Raw genomic sequence first — 18,022 nt, 5'->3', positions numbered from 1 at the left:
CTAAACTAACACTAACATGGGCAATAATAACACTTTATAAATATATAAAGGTGTCAAGAAAAGAACTCCAGAACTCCATACCTGAACAAGTATAAGTAGAGAAAAGGATCTGAAATAAGCCAAATTAATTCATATGAAAGTGTCGAATAAATGGTCCCCAGGTTTCTTCAAATTTAATTGAAGAATCAAAGATAGTGCTTCTGATTTTTTCCAAACTCAAATAAGAAATAGTTTGGGAGAACCACTGAAATGTAGTAGGAGGATTTACTTCTTTCCAGTTTTGTAATATAGACCTTCTGGCAATTAATGTTACAAAGGCAATCATTCGTCTGATTGAAGGGGAAAGTTGATTGCCATCTTCATTTGGTATACCGAAAATTGCAGTAATAAAATGGGGTTGTAAATCGATATTCCATACTGAGGAAATGACATCAAAAATGTCCTTCCAATAGTTATGTAAAGTGGGACATGTCCAAAACATGTGAGTCAATGAAGCCACTTCTAAGTGACATCTGTCACATTGAGGATTGATATGCGAATAAAATCGGGCAAGTTTATCTTTAGACATATAAGCTCTATGTACAATTTTAAATTGTATTAAAGCATGTTTAGCACAAATAGAGGAGGAATTAACCATTTGTAAAATTTTTTCCCATTTATCTGTTGATATATTACATCGAAGTTCTTTTTCCCATTCTTGTCTAATTCTATCCGATATTTCTGGCTGTATCTTCATAATCATGTTATAAATAAAAGCTACTAATCCCTTCTGACAAGGATTAAAAGTAAAAATCAAATCTGAAAAATCCGATGGAGTTGAATTAGGAAAAGATGGAAGAATTTTATGTAAGAAATTTCTAATTTGTAAGTATCTAAAAAAATTAGATTTAGGTAATTCAAATTTGTTGGATAGTTGATCAAAGGACATCAAAGTACCTTCAAAAAAAAGATCACGAAAACATTTTATACCTTTCCTTTTCCATATACTAAAAGCTTGATCTGTCAATGAAGGTTTAAAAAAAAAATTACATAAAATAGGGCTGTCCAAAGCAAAGTTTTTCAGATTAAAGAATTTGCGAAATTGAAACCAAATTCGTAGTGTATGTTTAACAACAGGGTTAGATATCTGTTTATTGAATTTGGCTAAATCAATAGGGAGAAAAGAACCAAGAACGGAAAATATAGAATATCCCTTAACCTCACTACATTCCAAATTTACCCACTGTGGGCACACAGGTGAATCCAAATCTAGTTTCCAGTACATTAGGTTACGAATATTATTCGCCCAATAATAAAATCTAAAGTTAGGTAAAGCTAGACCACCATCTTTTTTAGACTTTTGTAATTGCCTTTTGCTTAACCTAGGATTTTTATTTTGCCAAACAAATGAGGAAATCTTTGAATCAATATTATCAAAAAAAGATTTAGGAATAAAAATTGGTAAAGCTTGGAATAAATATAAAAATTTCGGTAAAATCATCATTTTAATAGCATTAATAGCCTGTTTTCTAAATGGGAGAAAATTCAAGAATCCGAGATGCAGAGGGACTTGGGAGTCCTTGTGCAGAACACCCTGAATGTTAACTTGCAGGTTGGGTTGGTGGTGAGGAAGGCAAATGCCATGTTAGCATTCATTTCAAGAGGTCTAGAATACAAGAGCAAGGATGTGTTGCTGAGGCTTTATAAGGCACTCGTGAGGCCTCACCGTGAGTATTGTGAACAGTCCTGGGCTCCTCATCTTAGAAAAGATGTGCTGGCATTGGAGAGGGTCCAGAGGAGGTTCACAAGAATGATTCCAGGAATGAAAGGGTTATCACATGAGGATCATTTGATAGCTCTGGGTCTGTACTCACTGGAATTCAGAAGGATGGGGGGGGGGGGGGGGATCTCACTGAAACCTTTTGAATGTTGAATGGCCTAGACAGAGCAGATGTGGAAAGGAAGTTTCCCATGGTGGAAGAGTCTAGAACAAGAGGGCACAGCCTCAGGGTAGAGGGGCACCCTTTCAAAACAGATGCAGAGAGATTTCTTTAGACAAAGAGTGGTGAATTTGTGGAATTTGTTGCCAAATGCAGCTGTGGAGGCCAGATCCTTGGGTGTATATACAGCAGAGATTGATAGGTTCTTGATTGGACCTGGCATCAAAGGTTATGGGGAGAAGGCAGGGAAATGGGGTTGCGGAGGAGATTTTACTATGTCTTATGGTCTGTCTGTCTTACTAGCCGTCAACTATCAGGCTCCTCAATAAGATGGTCATAACTACACTTTACTTGCCCCATCATTGAAATATTTCCATAACCAGTGATCTCACTTTCAAGGACTTTATCTCATTATTTATTGTTATTTATTTATATTTGCATGTGCATAGTTTGTTGTCTTCTGCACTCTGGTAAAATTTTCATTGATCCTGTTACAGTCAATATTCTATAGATATGCTATGCATTCCCACAAGAAAATAAATTTCAGGGTTGCATGTGGGGACATATATCTGTACTTCAATAATAAAATTTACACATTTGGATAGCATTCCATATTAAAAATAGACTAGTTCTTGCTAAAGCCAGATTTTAAATGAGCATGGGAAAGAAGAAGACAAACAGGTACAAAATGGAGCATTTCACTTTGCTTTAATGCACATGTGACAAAGCTAATCTAATCATTCCAAAGTGGTCCAATTTAGATTCCTACACACATCACTGAGGGCAATCTTTGTAAATTTTACAGAACTGTTGTGGAAATTGAAGTTATGAACAAAACAAAGTAAACTAATCTAAATAAAGGTAATTAAAAACATTTCAGTAATGAACCAAATCAACTGAAGTAGGGAGGTCCAAGTTGACATGTTATTAACCTGACCAGTATGAAAGTGAAGATGCTATTCCTAATGCTGGCATTTTTGGGGTATGGAGTATAGAGTTCAACGTAAATTTATTATCAAACTACGCTTATGTCAGCATATACTATCTTGAGAAACATTTTCTTGCAGCAAATGACAGTAGAACAGAGAAATACAACAGATTCAATAAAAAAACTACACACAAAGCCACAAGCAACCAATGAGCTAACTAAACAGCACAAATAAATAAATAATATGGAGAACATGAGTTATAGAGTCCTTGGAAGTTAATCTATAGGTTATGGAATCAGTTTCTAAGGTGGATTTAGGAAGAAAATCCATTATTATTGTTCCCCGATTGCTGCCCAGCGATACCACTAAATACGTACAGTATATACAAGCAAGGGCAGGGCCTGATTACACAATTGCAAAATAACCTACTGACACTAAAATTTAATTTGACTTTGTTAATGAAGCAGTTAAATACTCTTCAAGAGGGAAGCTTCAGACAGTATTCTCAGTGTAAATTTGCAACATGAACTTCATGTAGACTCTCAAGATTCAACAATAGTTTCTATTCCTCAGGTCATCACAAAATATGCACATTAGAAGCTATTCCTCTTTATAGTAGGATTATAACATCTTCCACAAATATAAACCCTTCCAAAATATAGATTAATGGAAACTTTAAAAAAATTATTTTTTTTCTCAGTAGCTTATTCACAATGCATAACCAGTCCCTGCATATAAACCACACCCCCACTCATCCCCAAAATAGCTGTGGTATTTTAAACTCATCTAAAGAGAAACACTTGATACCTTCATTCCTCTCTCGTTGTCACTCATTGTTCTCATAATCTCTAGCTTTAGTATTCTATTTTTCTCAGCCTCTGGTTTCTTGTACTATTTCTTTGGTAATTTCTCTGTCTGCATTTCTGTCTTTATTGTCAAAGAGCCACTTTCTTTCTCTCTCCCTCTCACTCTGTAAAGTCTTCCCTTTCTCCATATATGGACTGATCCCAGCTGCAACAAAGCCAAGGGTTGAAAGGTGAACTACTTGTAATTTTATTCATGTTAAACAAAATTATAATTCCCTTTCTCTTCAAGAGCTTGACAACAAGACTTGGAAGTACTGGTACATCATGTACTGATCACAATGAGTACATTTTTTAAAAACGATTCACTCAAGTTATGACTACAAAGTCTCAGACAATAATCAACAATAAATTTCAGATACAGCAATTCTGTTGAAAACACAAATTTAAAACATGCAACTATGTGAAAAATGTCATCACATTTTAAAATTTCACAAATATAACTTTGAGATGTTTAAAAAAAACACTTACTCCATAATGACACTGTTGATGTAATCAGCTCCATCCACATACCCAAACTGGAAATCCCTGTTAATACATTTCAGTTAAATGTTTAATGGAAATAGATTTAGAGATACCTCATTATATTTCAAGAAATGTTTCTTATTTTAGCAGTGAGGGTGATGTAGGTGAGTTTTCTCCAATGGAAACAAACTGATAGGGAGTTGTACTGTCAAAGGGAAAACTTCTAGTTAAAGTAATTAAGGCCTTGCCTGCTCATACACTATTCATTTAATTGGCATGGTAGCATAGTGGTTAGCGTAACACTTTACAGCAACATCGATTAGAAGATTGGTGTTCAATTCCTGCTGTTGTGTGTAAGAAGTTTATACATTTTCCCAGTGAATGTGTGGGTTTCCTCTGGATGCAAAAAAAAACTTTGACATGCTGTCATTGATATAATGCAGGAAAGCAAGCAGAAATTTTACAAGAAATTTTATCCCACAATGTGCAATAAACAATGTGATAATTATCGGTATATTAATTAGGGCCAATTTTTGACCAGAACTCCAAGGCAATCACTCTGTATCTCTTCATAATTATTTCTAAGAAAAATCTTTTGTATCTATCCAAGTGCTGGGTTTAACACATAAACCAAAACAGTTGTGAATAGTTGTAGGGAAGGCAGACATGCATGCTGTGAGTTTTCTAGTGCTTCAGTATTTACACCATATTATAATCTTATTGCACTTTGTCTAACTAATCTACAAGGTTCCTCAAGGTTGTCAAAGCCAGCACTGTAGTTGGGACAAGCTCCCACTACATATTAAGTGCTCTCAATGGCGTACATCTTCAAATAGCCTCTGACAACCAGGTCCAGCTCCTGGCCTTTATGTGTGGCTCAGCTAATAAGCCCAACAAAACCATTTCTACAGAGAGGGAAGGGGTAAAGACAGGTTACTAGCACCTCAAAACCAGTCACTTGGGGAAGATGGGGCTTGTCAGCCGTGGTTGGCAGCGCATCTAGAAGGAGGAAAACTTTAATCTCAAACCCCTGCAACCTTGCAGCTATACCCTGCTTCAGAGTAAACTCAGATGGGAAATCTGGAGCTGGAGTCCTTAAGGCAGTCCTACGTTGAGTTGAAAGCTGACAGGCAACTCCTGCGACACTGCTGGTGCCAAATTCTATTGGTGTCTGCGTTCCTTTGGTTTCATCAGCTGCATGCAGAGGGGGAGCCTGCTGCATGGGCACCAACTCGCTGTCCATATTGTACTGCCCTGACTTGTGTACTGGCTTGAGTACAAACTTCAGCTTGGATGCAACATCTATAGTTGACCTTGGCCAATAGGCCACAAAGATTGTATTAAATGCATGTCAGTATAGAGAAACCATAAGACAAGCCTACCTCAGTCAGTATTATTGCTTACTTGCTCAATTTTTTTTAAAAAACCAGATTCAAAGAGATTGATGACAGCATAACCGAAAATCTTTGTAGTCCAAATGAATGAGTAATAATTATAGGTAATCTCCATGCTAGGATTTTTAAATAGAAACAAACACACGTATACTACCACCATGAAGTGAAATTAAGATTTCATTAGGTTTCAGTGTTAATTGAATCAGAATTATCCAATATATTCAGCTTTTCATGCCAATTATTTGAAAGTGCTACCCCCTCAAATACTCTCTCCAAAACTCACTTGACTTCCATTTCCAAGAATATACTGACTTTGAAAGTCAGTAACAGATTTTTCATGTCATTCATTCCAGAATACCTGTCACCATATAAAAAGCTTTTGGTTTTTCTGTGCCATTTATTTTAAAATTGCAATCACTGGCTACAAGTTATTTGGAATACAATAATTTTCACCTCATGAATTTGCATCAAAATTCTTTATAAATCTGAATTCTCCATTTAGTACTTTGCATTCCAAAGAATAACCCTATTTTCTCCCCTCTAAGCATATAACTGAAGTCCTTTCAGGATAACTTGCAAGGTTAAGTCAGTAAGAAGGACAGCAAATGCAACTTCAGCATTTACTTCAAGAGTACTAGAATATAAAAGCCAGGATGTAATGATGAGGTTTTATAAGGCATTGGTCAAACTTACTTAAGAAAGTATGTACTGGCATTGGAGAGGGTCCAGAGGAGATTCAGGAGAATGATCCCAGGAATGAAAGGGTTAATAAAAGAGGAGATTTTGATGGCTCTGGACCTGTACTTATTGGAGTTTAGGTGATCTCACTGAAACCTATTGAATATTGAAAGGCCAAAATAAAGTGAATAAGGAGAAGGTGCTTCCTATGATGGGGGAATCTAAAATCAGAGGGCATAGCCTCAATATACAAGACTTCACTTCAGAACAGAGATGAGGAGGAATTTCTTCTGCCAGAGGGTGTTGAAACTGTTGCCACAGATGGCTGTGGAGGTCAAGTCATTAGATCTATTTAAAGTGGAGGTTGGTATGATCTTGTTCCGTAAGGGTGTAAATAGTTAAGGGGAGAAGGCAGGAGAATGGAATTGAAGGGGATAATGAATCAGCCATGATGGAATGTCAGAGCATACTCGATGGGCCAAATGGTTTAATTCTGCTCCAATGACTTATTGTCTTATTGCTTATGTCACCACTACATTGCTTATGTAACCACTCATTCTGCTTCCCAAAACACATCAGTTTATATTTGCTATATTAAATTTCACCCGGCATTTGATTCAGTATTTCCACTCTCAAGCTTGGTGTCCTTTTCAGTTTTTTACATATGCAAGCTTTTAGCAACCAACCTGTGAAACTGCTCCCTGTAACCAGTAGCAACATCATGGGTAATGTCCTTTAGGCTGGAAAACAAGAAAACAATGAAAATGAGTTGCCAATTTCACAGTAAAGGCTGGTGTACTGCAGTTTGTTCTGCGTTGCATATCACAGGTAAAATGACTTGAACAGTTAAGTTCTAGTTCAAGTAAACTTATTATCAGAGTACATGCACGTCACCACATACAATCCTGAGATTCTTCTGCGGGCATACTTAGCAACAGTTAACAGTAACTGTAAACAGGACCACAAACTGCAAATGCAGATAAAAATAAATAATGAGCATGAAATATCACGGTGGTGCAAGTGGTGAGGCATTTATGCCTTCTACCTGGCAGAAGCGAGAAAAGAGCATGACCTGGGTGGTAAGGATCTTTGATGATGGATGTTGCTCTTCTATGTATATATGTTATACATATGTATATATGCAGGTATGCTCAATGGTTGGGAGTGTTTTACCTGTGACGTACTGGCCAGAATCCACTAGCTTTTGTAGGATTTTCTGCTCAAAGGCATTGCAATGCAGCCAATCAGCACACACAGCTATAGAAATTTGCCAACGTTTTTGGTGATGTGCCATATCTCCGCAGACTCCTGCAAAAGTAGAGGCACTGCTGTGCTTTCTTCTCAGGTCCCCTGAGATCATGACACCCAGGAGTTTAAAATTACTGACTCTCTCCACCTCTGATCCTTCGATGAGTACTGGCTAATGGACCCCTGGTTTCCCTCTACTGAAGTCTACAATCAGTCCCTTGGTCCTATTGACATTGAGTGAGAGATTGCTGTTATTACACCACTCAGCCAAATTTTCCATCTTTTTGTAAGCTGATTCATCACTACTTTTGATACAACCCACAACAGTGGTGTCATGAGCAAACTTTCATACGGTGTTGGAGTTAGCCTTCACAGTCATAGGTGTAAAGCGAGTAGAGTAGAGTAGAGGGCCAAGCACACATCTCTATGATGCTCCTGTGCTGATGGAGACTGTGGAGGAGTTGTTTTTGCCCATCTGAACTGACTAGGGTGTACAAGAAAGGAAATCCAGGATCCAATTGGACAAGGAGGTATTGAGACCCAGGTCTTGGAGTTTACTGATTAGTAACCTAGAACAGTTAACTGGAATATGCAGAATTTTATATAAATTATCAAACTAGAAGGGGCTTCTTTGAGGAATAACTGGATTAATTACATGTACAATACTCGAGCCAAGTTTGATGTTCTTGCCGGACTGTGCATGACTTTGTTTAATGTGGAGAGGCTGATGCCACTACATAGTCCTTGACAGTTCAAGGTCGGGGTCCAGTGGCATAGAATGCAAGTTGACTGGAGACCATTCCCTGCTGCAGCCTTCCTCTACCTTCACTGCCGTTGTGATGTGCCATCATTTTCCAAGGTTAAATACCTGGTCGGACTGTTCTTTGTCTGGAAGCTCCTCCTTGACCTTACCACTATGGGTGACCCTACCAGGAGATAAGCTCCATATAGCATTGCTCTCAGGAACTCACAATCTTCTCCACCAGGATAAGGTGATGTTTCTCCGAGAAGATATGTTCTATATATGAACAAGTAAGAAGGCAGCAGATGCACAATATAGGGAAATGGTATGTGTCAGCAACATATATATGGAAGAGCAGTAAGATATATGGGGAGTTCATTTATGGATTAGCTTTATTTGTCACATGTAACATTGAAACATTGAAAGAGATAGTGAAATGCATAGTTTTGCATCAACAACCAACACGGTCCGAGGATCGTGCTGGGTGAAGCTGGCCAGTGTTGTCATGGGCCTACAGCTCACACCCAAACTGTATGCCTTTGGACTGTGGGAGGAAAATGCAGCACCTGAAGAAAGCTGATGCAGTCATGGGGAAAATGTATAAACTCCTTGGAGACCAAGGTGGAATTGAACCCTGAACAGTGATCACTGGTGCTGTAAAGCTTTTGTGTACTACACTACCATGCCATTTCTCCCCACCCCCAATTAATAGCATCTCTGTGTTACTTAGGATATGAGGATACTACTGAGATGGAAAGATGTGGGCTAACATTTTAAATCTGAGTCTGCGAATGACTAGATATCTGGTCACTGCATACAGAAGGAAAGTACAGTATACAGGGAAGATTTGGATGAGCTTAAGCTTAGAGAGAGTGAATAATTGGAGGCTGACTAGAAGAACATTAAAACAATAGATATGAAGGTGACAAGCTCACATTGTTGAATTTTACTGTGGTGGCAATGTCTGAGTGAATCTTTAGCATATCATATCAAAGGATCACTCCTGGGACCAACACTTAAGTGCCATCACAAAGGCGGCATGGCAGCACCTCTACTTTCTTGCATAGATTCAGTATGTCAGTTAAAACTTTGACAAACTTCTATAGATGCACAGTGGAGATACCCATCACCGGCTAGCATGAAAACACCAATGCCCAGTCTACAAAAAATAGTGGATACAGCTCAGCCCACCACAGGCAAAGCTCTCCCCATCATTGACCACATTTACATGGAGTGCTGCCATAAGAAAGCAGCATCCATCATCAAGGACCCCCATCATCCGGGCCACGCTCTCGTCTCTACTACCATGGGGGGCAGAGGTCCCACACACCAGGTACAGGAAGTTATTGCCCCACAACTATCAGACTCCTGATTCAGCACAGATAACTTTACCCACCTCAACTCTGAACTGATTAGACAACCCACAGACTCTTCCAATTATTTTACAACTCATGCTCTCAGTATTATTTATTTACTATTTTTTATTCTTTGCATGGTTTGTATTCTTTTGCACACTGGTTGTTTGCTGGTCTTAGTTTATGTATAGTACTTAATAAATTATTTTTTATTTCTTTATCTTCCTGTAAATTCCTGCAAGAAAATGAATCTCAACTTAGTATATGATGACAAATACATACTTAGATAATAAATTTACTTTGACTTTGAAATTACTAAGCTCTAAACAGTGTAGGTCAGTCCATGAGCATGCAAGGGAGTCTGATGGAGTCAGTAGTAAGGGTACAGAGTACACTGAACAGGAATTTAAATGAGGAAAGAATCACAAAATGAGTCAAAGGACAGCATTCCTGTGTGTGTAGAGAATTACCATGAGTGTGCAGACTGTTCTCTGACAGCAGCAGAGGAGTGATTCATGGAAAGTGATAGCTCTTTTAGAGAACTTGGGACCACCCCTTCCATTCTTGCCCCTCCCCAGCATAAGCACAGCCTTGTTCAGATTCTGCAGAAGTCACTCTGTGGAAAAGAATGATGCTGGACATTACTTTGGCATCTGGAACAGGGCTCAAAGACCTGGCACCTTCATCAACTTTGGTATATAATGTAACAAGGGGAAGCATTTATTAATTTAATACTATACTTTTCACAACAAGCTTCTTATATAATGATGGACGGTCAATAACCTTAAATTCCTGGGTGTCACTATCTTAAGAGAATAAGAGGTCCTGGACCCAGCATATCAATATTATTGTGAAGAAAGTATCACAGTGCCTCTACTTCCTCAAGAGACTACAGAGGTTCAGCATGTCATCGAAAACCTTGGCAAACTTTTATAAATGTAGTGGGAAGTGGGCTGACTAGCTGATTACGGCCTGATATGGGAATATTTTGAGTGGAAAATCCTACGAAAGGTAGTGGATTCTGCACAGTACCTCATGGGTAAAACCCTTCCAACCATGGAGTTCATCTATATGAAATGCTGTAATAGAAAAGCAGCATATGTCATCAAAGATCCTCACCACCCAGGGCCATGGTCTTTTCTTACTACTGCCATCAGGTAGAAGGTACAAGAGCTTCAGGACTTGCACGACCAGGTTCAAAAACAGTTACTACCCCTCAGCTGTCGGACTCTTGAACAAAAGGGGATAGCTACACTCATTTAAGGACTCTGCTATATTGTTATTTCATGCTGATTATTTATGGCTATTTTTATATGTATCTGCATTTGTGCATTTGTTTACAATTTACAGTTGCTGATGCTTACTGTTTAGTTACTGTTCTATGCTCGCAGAAAGAACCTCAGGGTTGTATATGGTGACATGTATGTACTCTGATAATAAATTTTACTTTGAACGCTGTCCTTTGACTCATCTTGCGACTCTTTCCTCATTTAAATTCCTGTTCAGTGTACTCTGTACCCTTACTACTGACTCCATCAGTCTCCCTTGCCGAGGTCAAGGACTGACCAGTACTGGTTAGAGGTTAGCGATTTCAAAGTCAAAGTAAATTTACTATCTAAGTACGTATATGTCGTCATACACAATCCTGAAATTCATTTTCTTACAGCAATTTACAGGAACATAAAAATTGCGATAGAATTTGTGAATAACTGTACATAAACAGCCAATGTGCCAAACCAATTAAGAGGAATAGACAGAGTGGACAGCCAGCGCCTCTTCCTCAGGGCACCACTGCTCAGTACAAGAGGACATGGCTTTAAGGTAAGGGGAGGGAAGTTCAAAGGGGATATTAGGTTTTTCACTCAGAGAGTGGTTGGTGTGTGGAATGTACTGCCTGAGTCAGTGGTGGAGGCAGAGACACCAGTGAAGTTTAAGAGACCACTAGACAGGTATATGGAGGAATTTATATGGGATTATATGGGAGGCAGGGTTTGAGGGTTGGCACAACATTGTGGGCCGAAGGGCCTGAAATGTGCTGTACTATTCTATGTTCTAATGTTCCATTGCTAAGTTGCTGAGGCAGCCTAGTGTCCTTAAACCTGACTGATATAAACACAAGAGATTCTGAAGATGCTGGGAATCTAGAGGCAGAATGGGGAATGGAAAAACAGAGGGGGAATAACCGGAAATTAAAGAAATTCATGCTCATGCCATCATATTGGAGGCTACTCAGACGGAACATGAGGGGTTGCTCCTCCAGTGTGCGAGTGGCCTCATCGTGGACAGTAGAGGAGGTCATGGACCAATGTGTCGCAATGGAATTAAAATGGTTGGCCATCAGGAAATCCTGTTTGTTGTGGATGGAGCAAAGATGCTCAACAAAACCAACCCCTAGTGTAAGTCGGGTCTCATTGATGCAGATGGGGCTGTACTGGGAACACCAAAGACCGTAGAAAGCATTCCAGTTGATTACATCAAATGACTAATCCCCCCATACCCTCTTAACGCAGTAAGTTCTATCCCACTATTTCCATTAATATTCAGGGATCAAGTAATTTTATTCATCATATATTAGCATATGTTAAGAATTTGTTATGTATTGGTGCATCAAAAAACAATAATATTCAACAATTAAAAAGAACAAAAAATTATATAAAAATACATTTAGGGATTAAAATACAGATATGGAATAAAATGTGTATAAATACAAGCATGTATTTACAATGTAAATACATTATAAAAAGTAGTTTCAAGAGTTTACAGAGTAGTGTAGTGACTGAGGCAACAGATGGGGGGTGTTGGAAATGGAGTGGTTAACTAGTATGGTTGATCAGATTAACTGCCCGGGAGAAGAAACTTTTAAAATGGCATGAAGTATTTTGTTTTTATTTAATTCACTCATTAATTGATGCTTAATTAATATTTAATGCTTACATTGATAAATTCTGATTTGATAAAGACATTTTTATGCTCTAATTACTTTTAAACGAAGTACAGTATGTCTAGAAGCAGTTAGAATGTTAATTCCCAATTCTTTTAAAGTTTATAACCGTTGTGGAAGGTCAAAAAATCATACCTAGCATGTTCGTCAGATGAATTCTTGCCATCGATCACAGCAACCACCACAAGTTTTCCTGAAGAAATCATGCAGTCATTATTTCACAGGGTTCTCTTGAACCAAAACTATTCGCATCAAATGATTTAACTACCAAATCACCTCAATTCAATGCATTACACCCATAGCACAAGAAAAACTTTTTTTTAAGACCTATGTGGTCTCAGTCAACGTGTGTATTATTTTATGATCAACACTGATTTTGTCATTGAATACAGTTTTTTGTTGCTGTCTACTAATCTTGTTTGATTCTTTGTTACACCCCAAATTTCTTTCGAATGACTGCCTTCTTTCTCATTTCATTTTCTAAAGTCATCACTATTTTTCTGGATTCTTTTATAATCACTGTTTAATCATAAATATTTCTGACTATTTTCTACTACTTGAGTCCATCAAAAAGGTCCTATGATTTATAAAACCCACTCAACTATAATTTAGGTCACTATAAGTCAATTTTAAACAGTTGTATTAATAAATTACCTCAACCAATGCTGGTCAATCCATTTCTATTTTTAAATATTGCTCAACTTTGCAGAAAGCAGTCATGGGATAGACAAAAAAAAGCATTTTGCAGATTATTTCTTCCCCTCCCCAATCAGATTTCTGAATGGACTATGATCCAATTGATGAACACTACCTCACTGTTTTTAGCTCTATTTTTGTCCTACTTATTTAATTTAAATATATAATAACAACAAACAACAAATTTTCCAACATATGCCAGTGATAATAAAATTGATTTGAATTCCAAGATGTCCTATAAATTTGGATGTGACAGTAACTTTAATCAGGTATAAACACAAATGAACAAGGTATTCACTGGATGTATTACAATGCTCATAATACAAAGTCTTGATTTAATTCCATTTAAGAGTTAAACTGTCCCAAAATGGATATTTTCAAAATATCACACAACCTGTTCAAAGAAAATAATATTTCACCAATTCTTGTGTTTTGAGCTTTTAGCTTACTTCCCATCTATTGCTAAGGCAACTTGACACTACTTATTTAAGAGATTAGGAGATGAACAAGAGAGGTAGTGAGATTTTGCCACCTCACAACAATTCATGATAGCTGTGTGATGTTTCCCTACAGAAAAGGACCTAAGAATTCAGGATTGTTAAAGACCTTACTTCCCATCGCATACAGTCAGTGGCCATCTTTTCAGGTGCACCTGTACACCTGCTTGTCAATGCAAATATCTAATCTGCAACTCAATGCATAACAGCATGCAGACATGGCCAGAGGTTCAGTTGTTGTTCAGATCACACATCAGAATGGGAAGAAATGTTATATAAGTGGCTCTGACCGTGGAATGATTGTTAGTGCCAGATGGACTGGCTTGATTATCCAGAAACTGTTGATCTCCTGGGATTTTCACAAACAGTCTCTAGAGTTTACACAGAATGGTGTGAGAAACAAAAAAAACATCCAGGAAGCAGCAGTTTGTGGGTGAAAATGCCTTGTTCGAGGGGTCAGAGAATAATTGGAAGAATGGATCAAACTGACAGGAAGGTGACAGTAACACAAATAACCAGGTGTCACAACAGGTGACCAGAAAAGCTTCTCTGAATGCATAGCATGTCAAACCTATAAGTGGGTGGGCTCCAGCAGCAGAAGACCATAACGTACACTCAGTGGCCACTGAGTGTATTTAGTTTCCTCAAAGCACTTGTCATTTTTAACCAAGGTGAACCACTTACATTAATGCTCTAATACTTCTCTCATTTGTTAACTTAGTCCAGCTGTCAGTTTCTATGCAACCTGTACCTCACACTCCAGGTATCAGAAAATTATAGTACGAGCTTAACAAATATAAACCTAGCAGCAAATCAAATATAAATATTGCAATTTTATCCAGAACCATTTCAAATTAAAAAAAACATTTAAAATATTTTACTATTAAAAGTCCGATACAAAGAAATGAAATGGAAGCGTACCTGTATCTGCAAGTTCATACAAAGTGAAAGCATCAATGTAAAGATATCCCAAGAATCTTTCCTTATTCACCCATGAAGACAAGTCTCCATCTTCATATTCTGAGAGGAGAAAAGTTGAATTGAATGGTCAGTTTTGACAATGAACTCAAGTCATCACAATTACAACTTAAAACAAAAGTTAAACATTATTTCCTTAATCAAAGGTATTGAGTCTACATGAAATACTACCTACTCCTAATGCTTGGTGCCCTGTTTGGTGACGAGATGAGGGTAGAATATAAAGATTTAGGTGAGCAAGGGGGGCATAAGAAAATTGGAATGGAAAAGGCCTATTAGCCTTTCACATATGGCATACAATACTCTTTATCACAGATATTAATTTAGCAATTTTAATAGCTTTGTAAATTCTTTCTCAATATTTAGGAAGTCTGTGTCTTTTTCCATAACCAAACTCAAAGATTAATAGTAAAAATAGTAAAATATCTTATTTCTTTGAAAAAAAGTTGTGCTCAACAGCAGAGTTGGCAAATATTCTCATTACTAAGTTAAAGAAAAAGAAAACTATGGTTCTGTTTGAACTCTATGCTGATCTCAGCTGGAATAGCTCTTCAGCCTCAGCTGTTTAGACACGAGAAGGAAAAATAATATCAGTGTTCCAAGCATCCAAATGTTAGGAAATAGCTGGGATATTGAGTGCATTTGGTTCAGTTGCAATATTCCATTGTCAAATACACCTAGAAGACCAGAGGTGGTGAACTTTCTGGAGAGTGTGTCCAAACGGTGATAATTTTCTAAAAAAATTTCCCACTTGCCACGGTAATTTTGTGCAGAGAATATCATTGATGAATGAATTAGTAACAATAAATACGTACTTTTAAAAGGGAAAACAGGTGTTATAGTCATAGAGTACTACAGCACACAAGCATGCCCCAGTCTGTGCCAAACCATTAATCTACCTAGTTGCATCGACCTGCACCTGAATCATAGTCCTCCAAACCTCGGCCCATCCATGAACCTATACAAATTTCTCTTAAGTGTTGAGATTGTCCCCACATCTACCACTTGTGCTGGTAGCCCGTTCCACACTCTCACTACCCTCTGAGTTATCCCTCATGTTCCCTTTAAACATTTCATCTTTCAACCTTAAACCATGACCTCTAGCTGTAGTTTCACCCAACCTCAGTGAAAAAAACCTTCTTGCATTTACATTAGCTCTACTGCTCATAATTTTGTTTTAGCTTTATCAAATCTCCCCTCAGTCTTCTTTGTCCAAGGGAATAAAGTCCCAACCTATTCAACCTTTCCCTAGAACTCAGGACCTTAAGCCAACTTCTTTATAACTCAGGTCCTCTAGATCACAACCTTGTAAAATTTCTGTGCACTCTTTCAATCATACTTAATCTTTCTTGTAGGTAAGTGATGAATGAATTAGTAACAATAAATATGTACTGGATACAATACTCCAAATTTGCCCTCAGCAATGTCTTACTCAACTTGAACATAACATCCCAACTCCTGTACTCAGTACATTGATTCCTGAAGGCCAATGTGCCAAAAACTTTCTTTACCACCCCATCTACCTGTGTTGTCACTTTCAAGGAATTATGGAACCGTATTCCCAGATCCCTCTGTTCTACCACACTCCTCAGTGCCCTACCGCTTACTGTGTCAGACCTACCCTATCCTCCCAAAGTGCAACACCTTACACTTGTCTGCATTAAATCCCATCTGCCATTTTCAGCCCATTTTTCCAGCTGGATCAGGTCCTGCTGCAAGCTTTGATAGACTTCCTCATTGCCCACTACACCCCAATCTTAGTGTCAACTGCAAATCTGCTGATTCCGTTTACCACATTATCATTCAGGTAACTGATGGAGATGACAACCACGGATCCAGCATACAAGTTCCAGGCCTACTGTCAGAGACGCAACCACTGACAACCACTCTCTGGCTTCTGTGAAGCAATTGTCTAATCCAATTTACTCTCATCTTGAATACAAAGTGACTGAACCTTCTTAAGTGTCCTCCTGCACTTCTTATTCTTGAGTCCCTCATTTCTTCCAGCCTTTCTATACCTGCTATGCACCTCATTTTTCGAAAACTGAGGCTCCATAAACCTGTTATTCTTGCCTTTTATTCTGACAGGAACATACAAACTCAGTACTCTCAAAATTTCACTCTTGAAGGACTCCCATGAACCAAGTACATATTTGCCAGAAGACAACCTGTCCCAATCCAAACATGGCAGATCCTTTCTGATACCATCAAAATTGGCCATTCTCCAATTCCGAATCTCAACTCAAGGACCAGACCCATCCTTTTCCATAATTACCTTGAAACTAATGGCATTATGATCTCTAGATGCAAAGTCTTTCCTTGCATAAACTTCTATCACCTGCCCTGTCTCATTCCCTAATAGGAGATCTGTATCACATTCTCTACTAGGGACTTCTATGTACCGATTAAGTAACCTTTTCTGAACACATTCTCACAAACTCTTTTACAATATGGGAGTCCCAGTCAATATGTGGAAAGTTAAAATCACTTATTATCAGTCCTGTTGCTTATTTATGTGTATTCATTGTTTATTATGAATAAAAGTAAAACAGAGATTGAAATAAATGAAGCATTTTAGAAAACCTACTAAAAATTATTAATGTTAAATTTAAAAAACCTTGAAAAACATCATTTCCAAATAGTATTGTTTTACCTTATTTATAACAGAAGAAATGTAAATATGGAATTATAAACTGATAAAAGATCAAGGAAAGGAAAACACACTCACTCTCAGTCAGACAATTGCTACTGCATAATGATGATAAATATTTTATATCCAGCTTGTATATGGTTGTTTTGAGAACTATATGTGTAGCATTAGTTTCATCAGGAAGTCTACTCCTATAATTAGATGATTAAGTTCACCATCGAAAACAATGCCTTTCATGAACATGTTAATGAAAATACTGTCAATATTGCCACTGGAAGATTTTTCAGTTAAAAGTTAAAAGCTTTCAGAGTTTCAGAACCTCATTGTCTGGATTTTTAATAGTTTGATCTAGTAAATAACCTATCGTTTTCAACATTTTCTAGTTCAGCTCCTAAAAAACTTCGCCCAATCATAAATCTGATAGTGAAAGGGAAGTTCTTGAAATGTTGAGTGTGTGTCTTCAGCCTTCTGTGCCTTCCCTCAGACAGAAATAATAAGAAGAGAGCATGTCCTGGGTGATGTAGGTCCTTAATAATGAATGCCACCATTTTGAGGCATTGCCTTTTGCAGGCGCCCTTGATGGTGGGGAGGCACATGTCCATGATGAAGTTGGCTGAACTTACAACCTGCTGCAGCTTTTTTCAATCCTTTGCAGCGGCCCTTCCAT

General features: G+C 37.8%; 1 protein-coding gene and 1 long non-coding RNA gene across 2 annotated transcripts in view; one reads left to right on the top strand and one right to left on the bottom strand.

Moving 5' to 3' along the window:
• The window catches only part of LOC132395265 (protein disulfide-isomerase TMX3-like), a 132,449-nt gene that overhangs the window by 11,964 nt on the left and 102,463 nt on the right, over positions 1–18,022 (bottom strand). Inside the window, exons 10-13 of the mRNA XM_059971602.1 lie at positions 14,649–14,747; positions 12,670–12,727; positions 6,935–6,988; positions 4,183–4,239 (exon numbers count right to left, since the gene is read on the bottom strand). Coding sequence (XP_059827585.1) covers positions 4,183–4,239; positions 6,935–6,988; positions 12,670–12,727; positions 14,649–14,747 — 268 coding nt within the window. The remainder of the gene's footprint in view (positions 1–4,182; positions 4,240–6,934; positions 6,989–12,669; positions 12,728–14,648; positions 14,748–18,022) is intronic.
• Positions 1–18,022, top strand: part of LOC132395272 (uncharacterized) — a 28,619-nt gene that overhangs the window by 5,090 nt on the left and 5,507 nt on the right. The gene's annotated exons all lie outside the window — the stretch shown is intronic.

This window comes from Hypanus sabinus, chromosome 1 (genome assembly GCF_030144855.1).
Source record: "Hypanus sabinus isolate sHypSab1 chromosome 1, sHypSab1.hap1, whole genome shotgun sequence".
In the NCBI taxonomy this organism is placed as follows: domain Eukaryota; kingdom Metazoa; phylum Chordata; class Chondrichthyes; order Myliobatiformes; family Dasyatidae; genus Hypanus; species Hypanus sabinus.
Note: the sequence above shows the minus strand (reverse complement) of the source record. Positions and strands in the feature narration are given on the sequence as shown.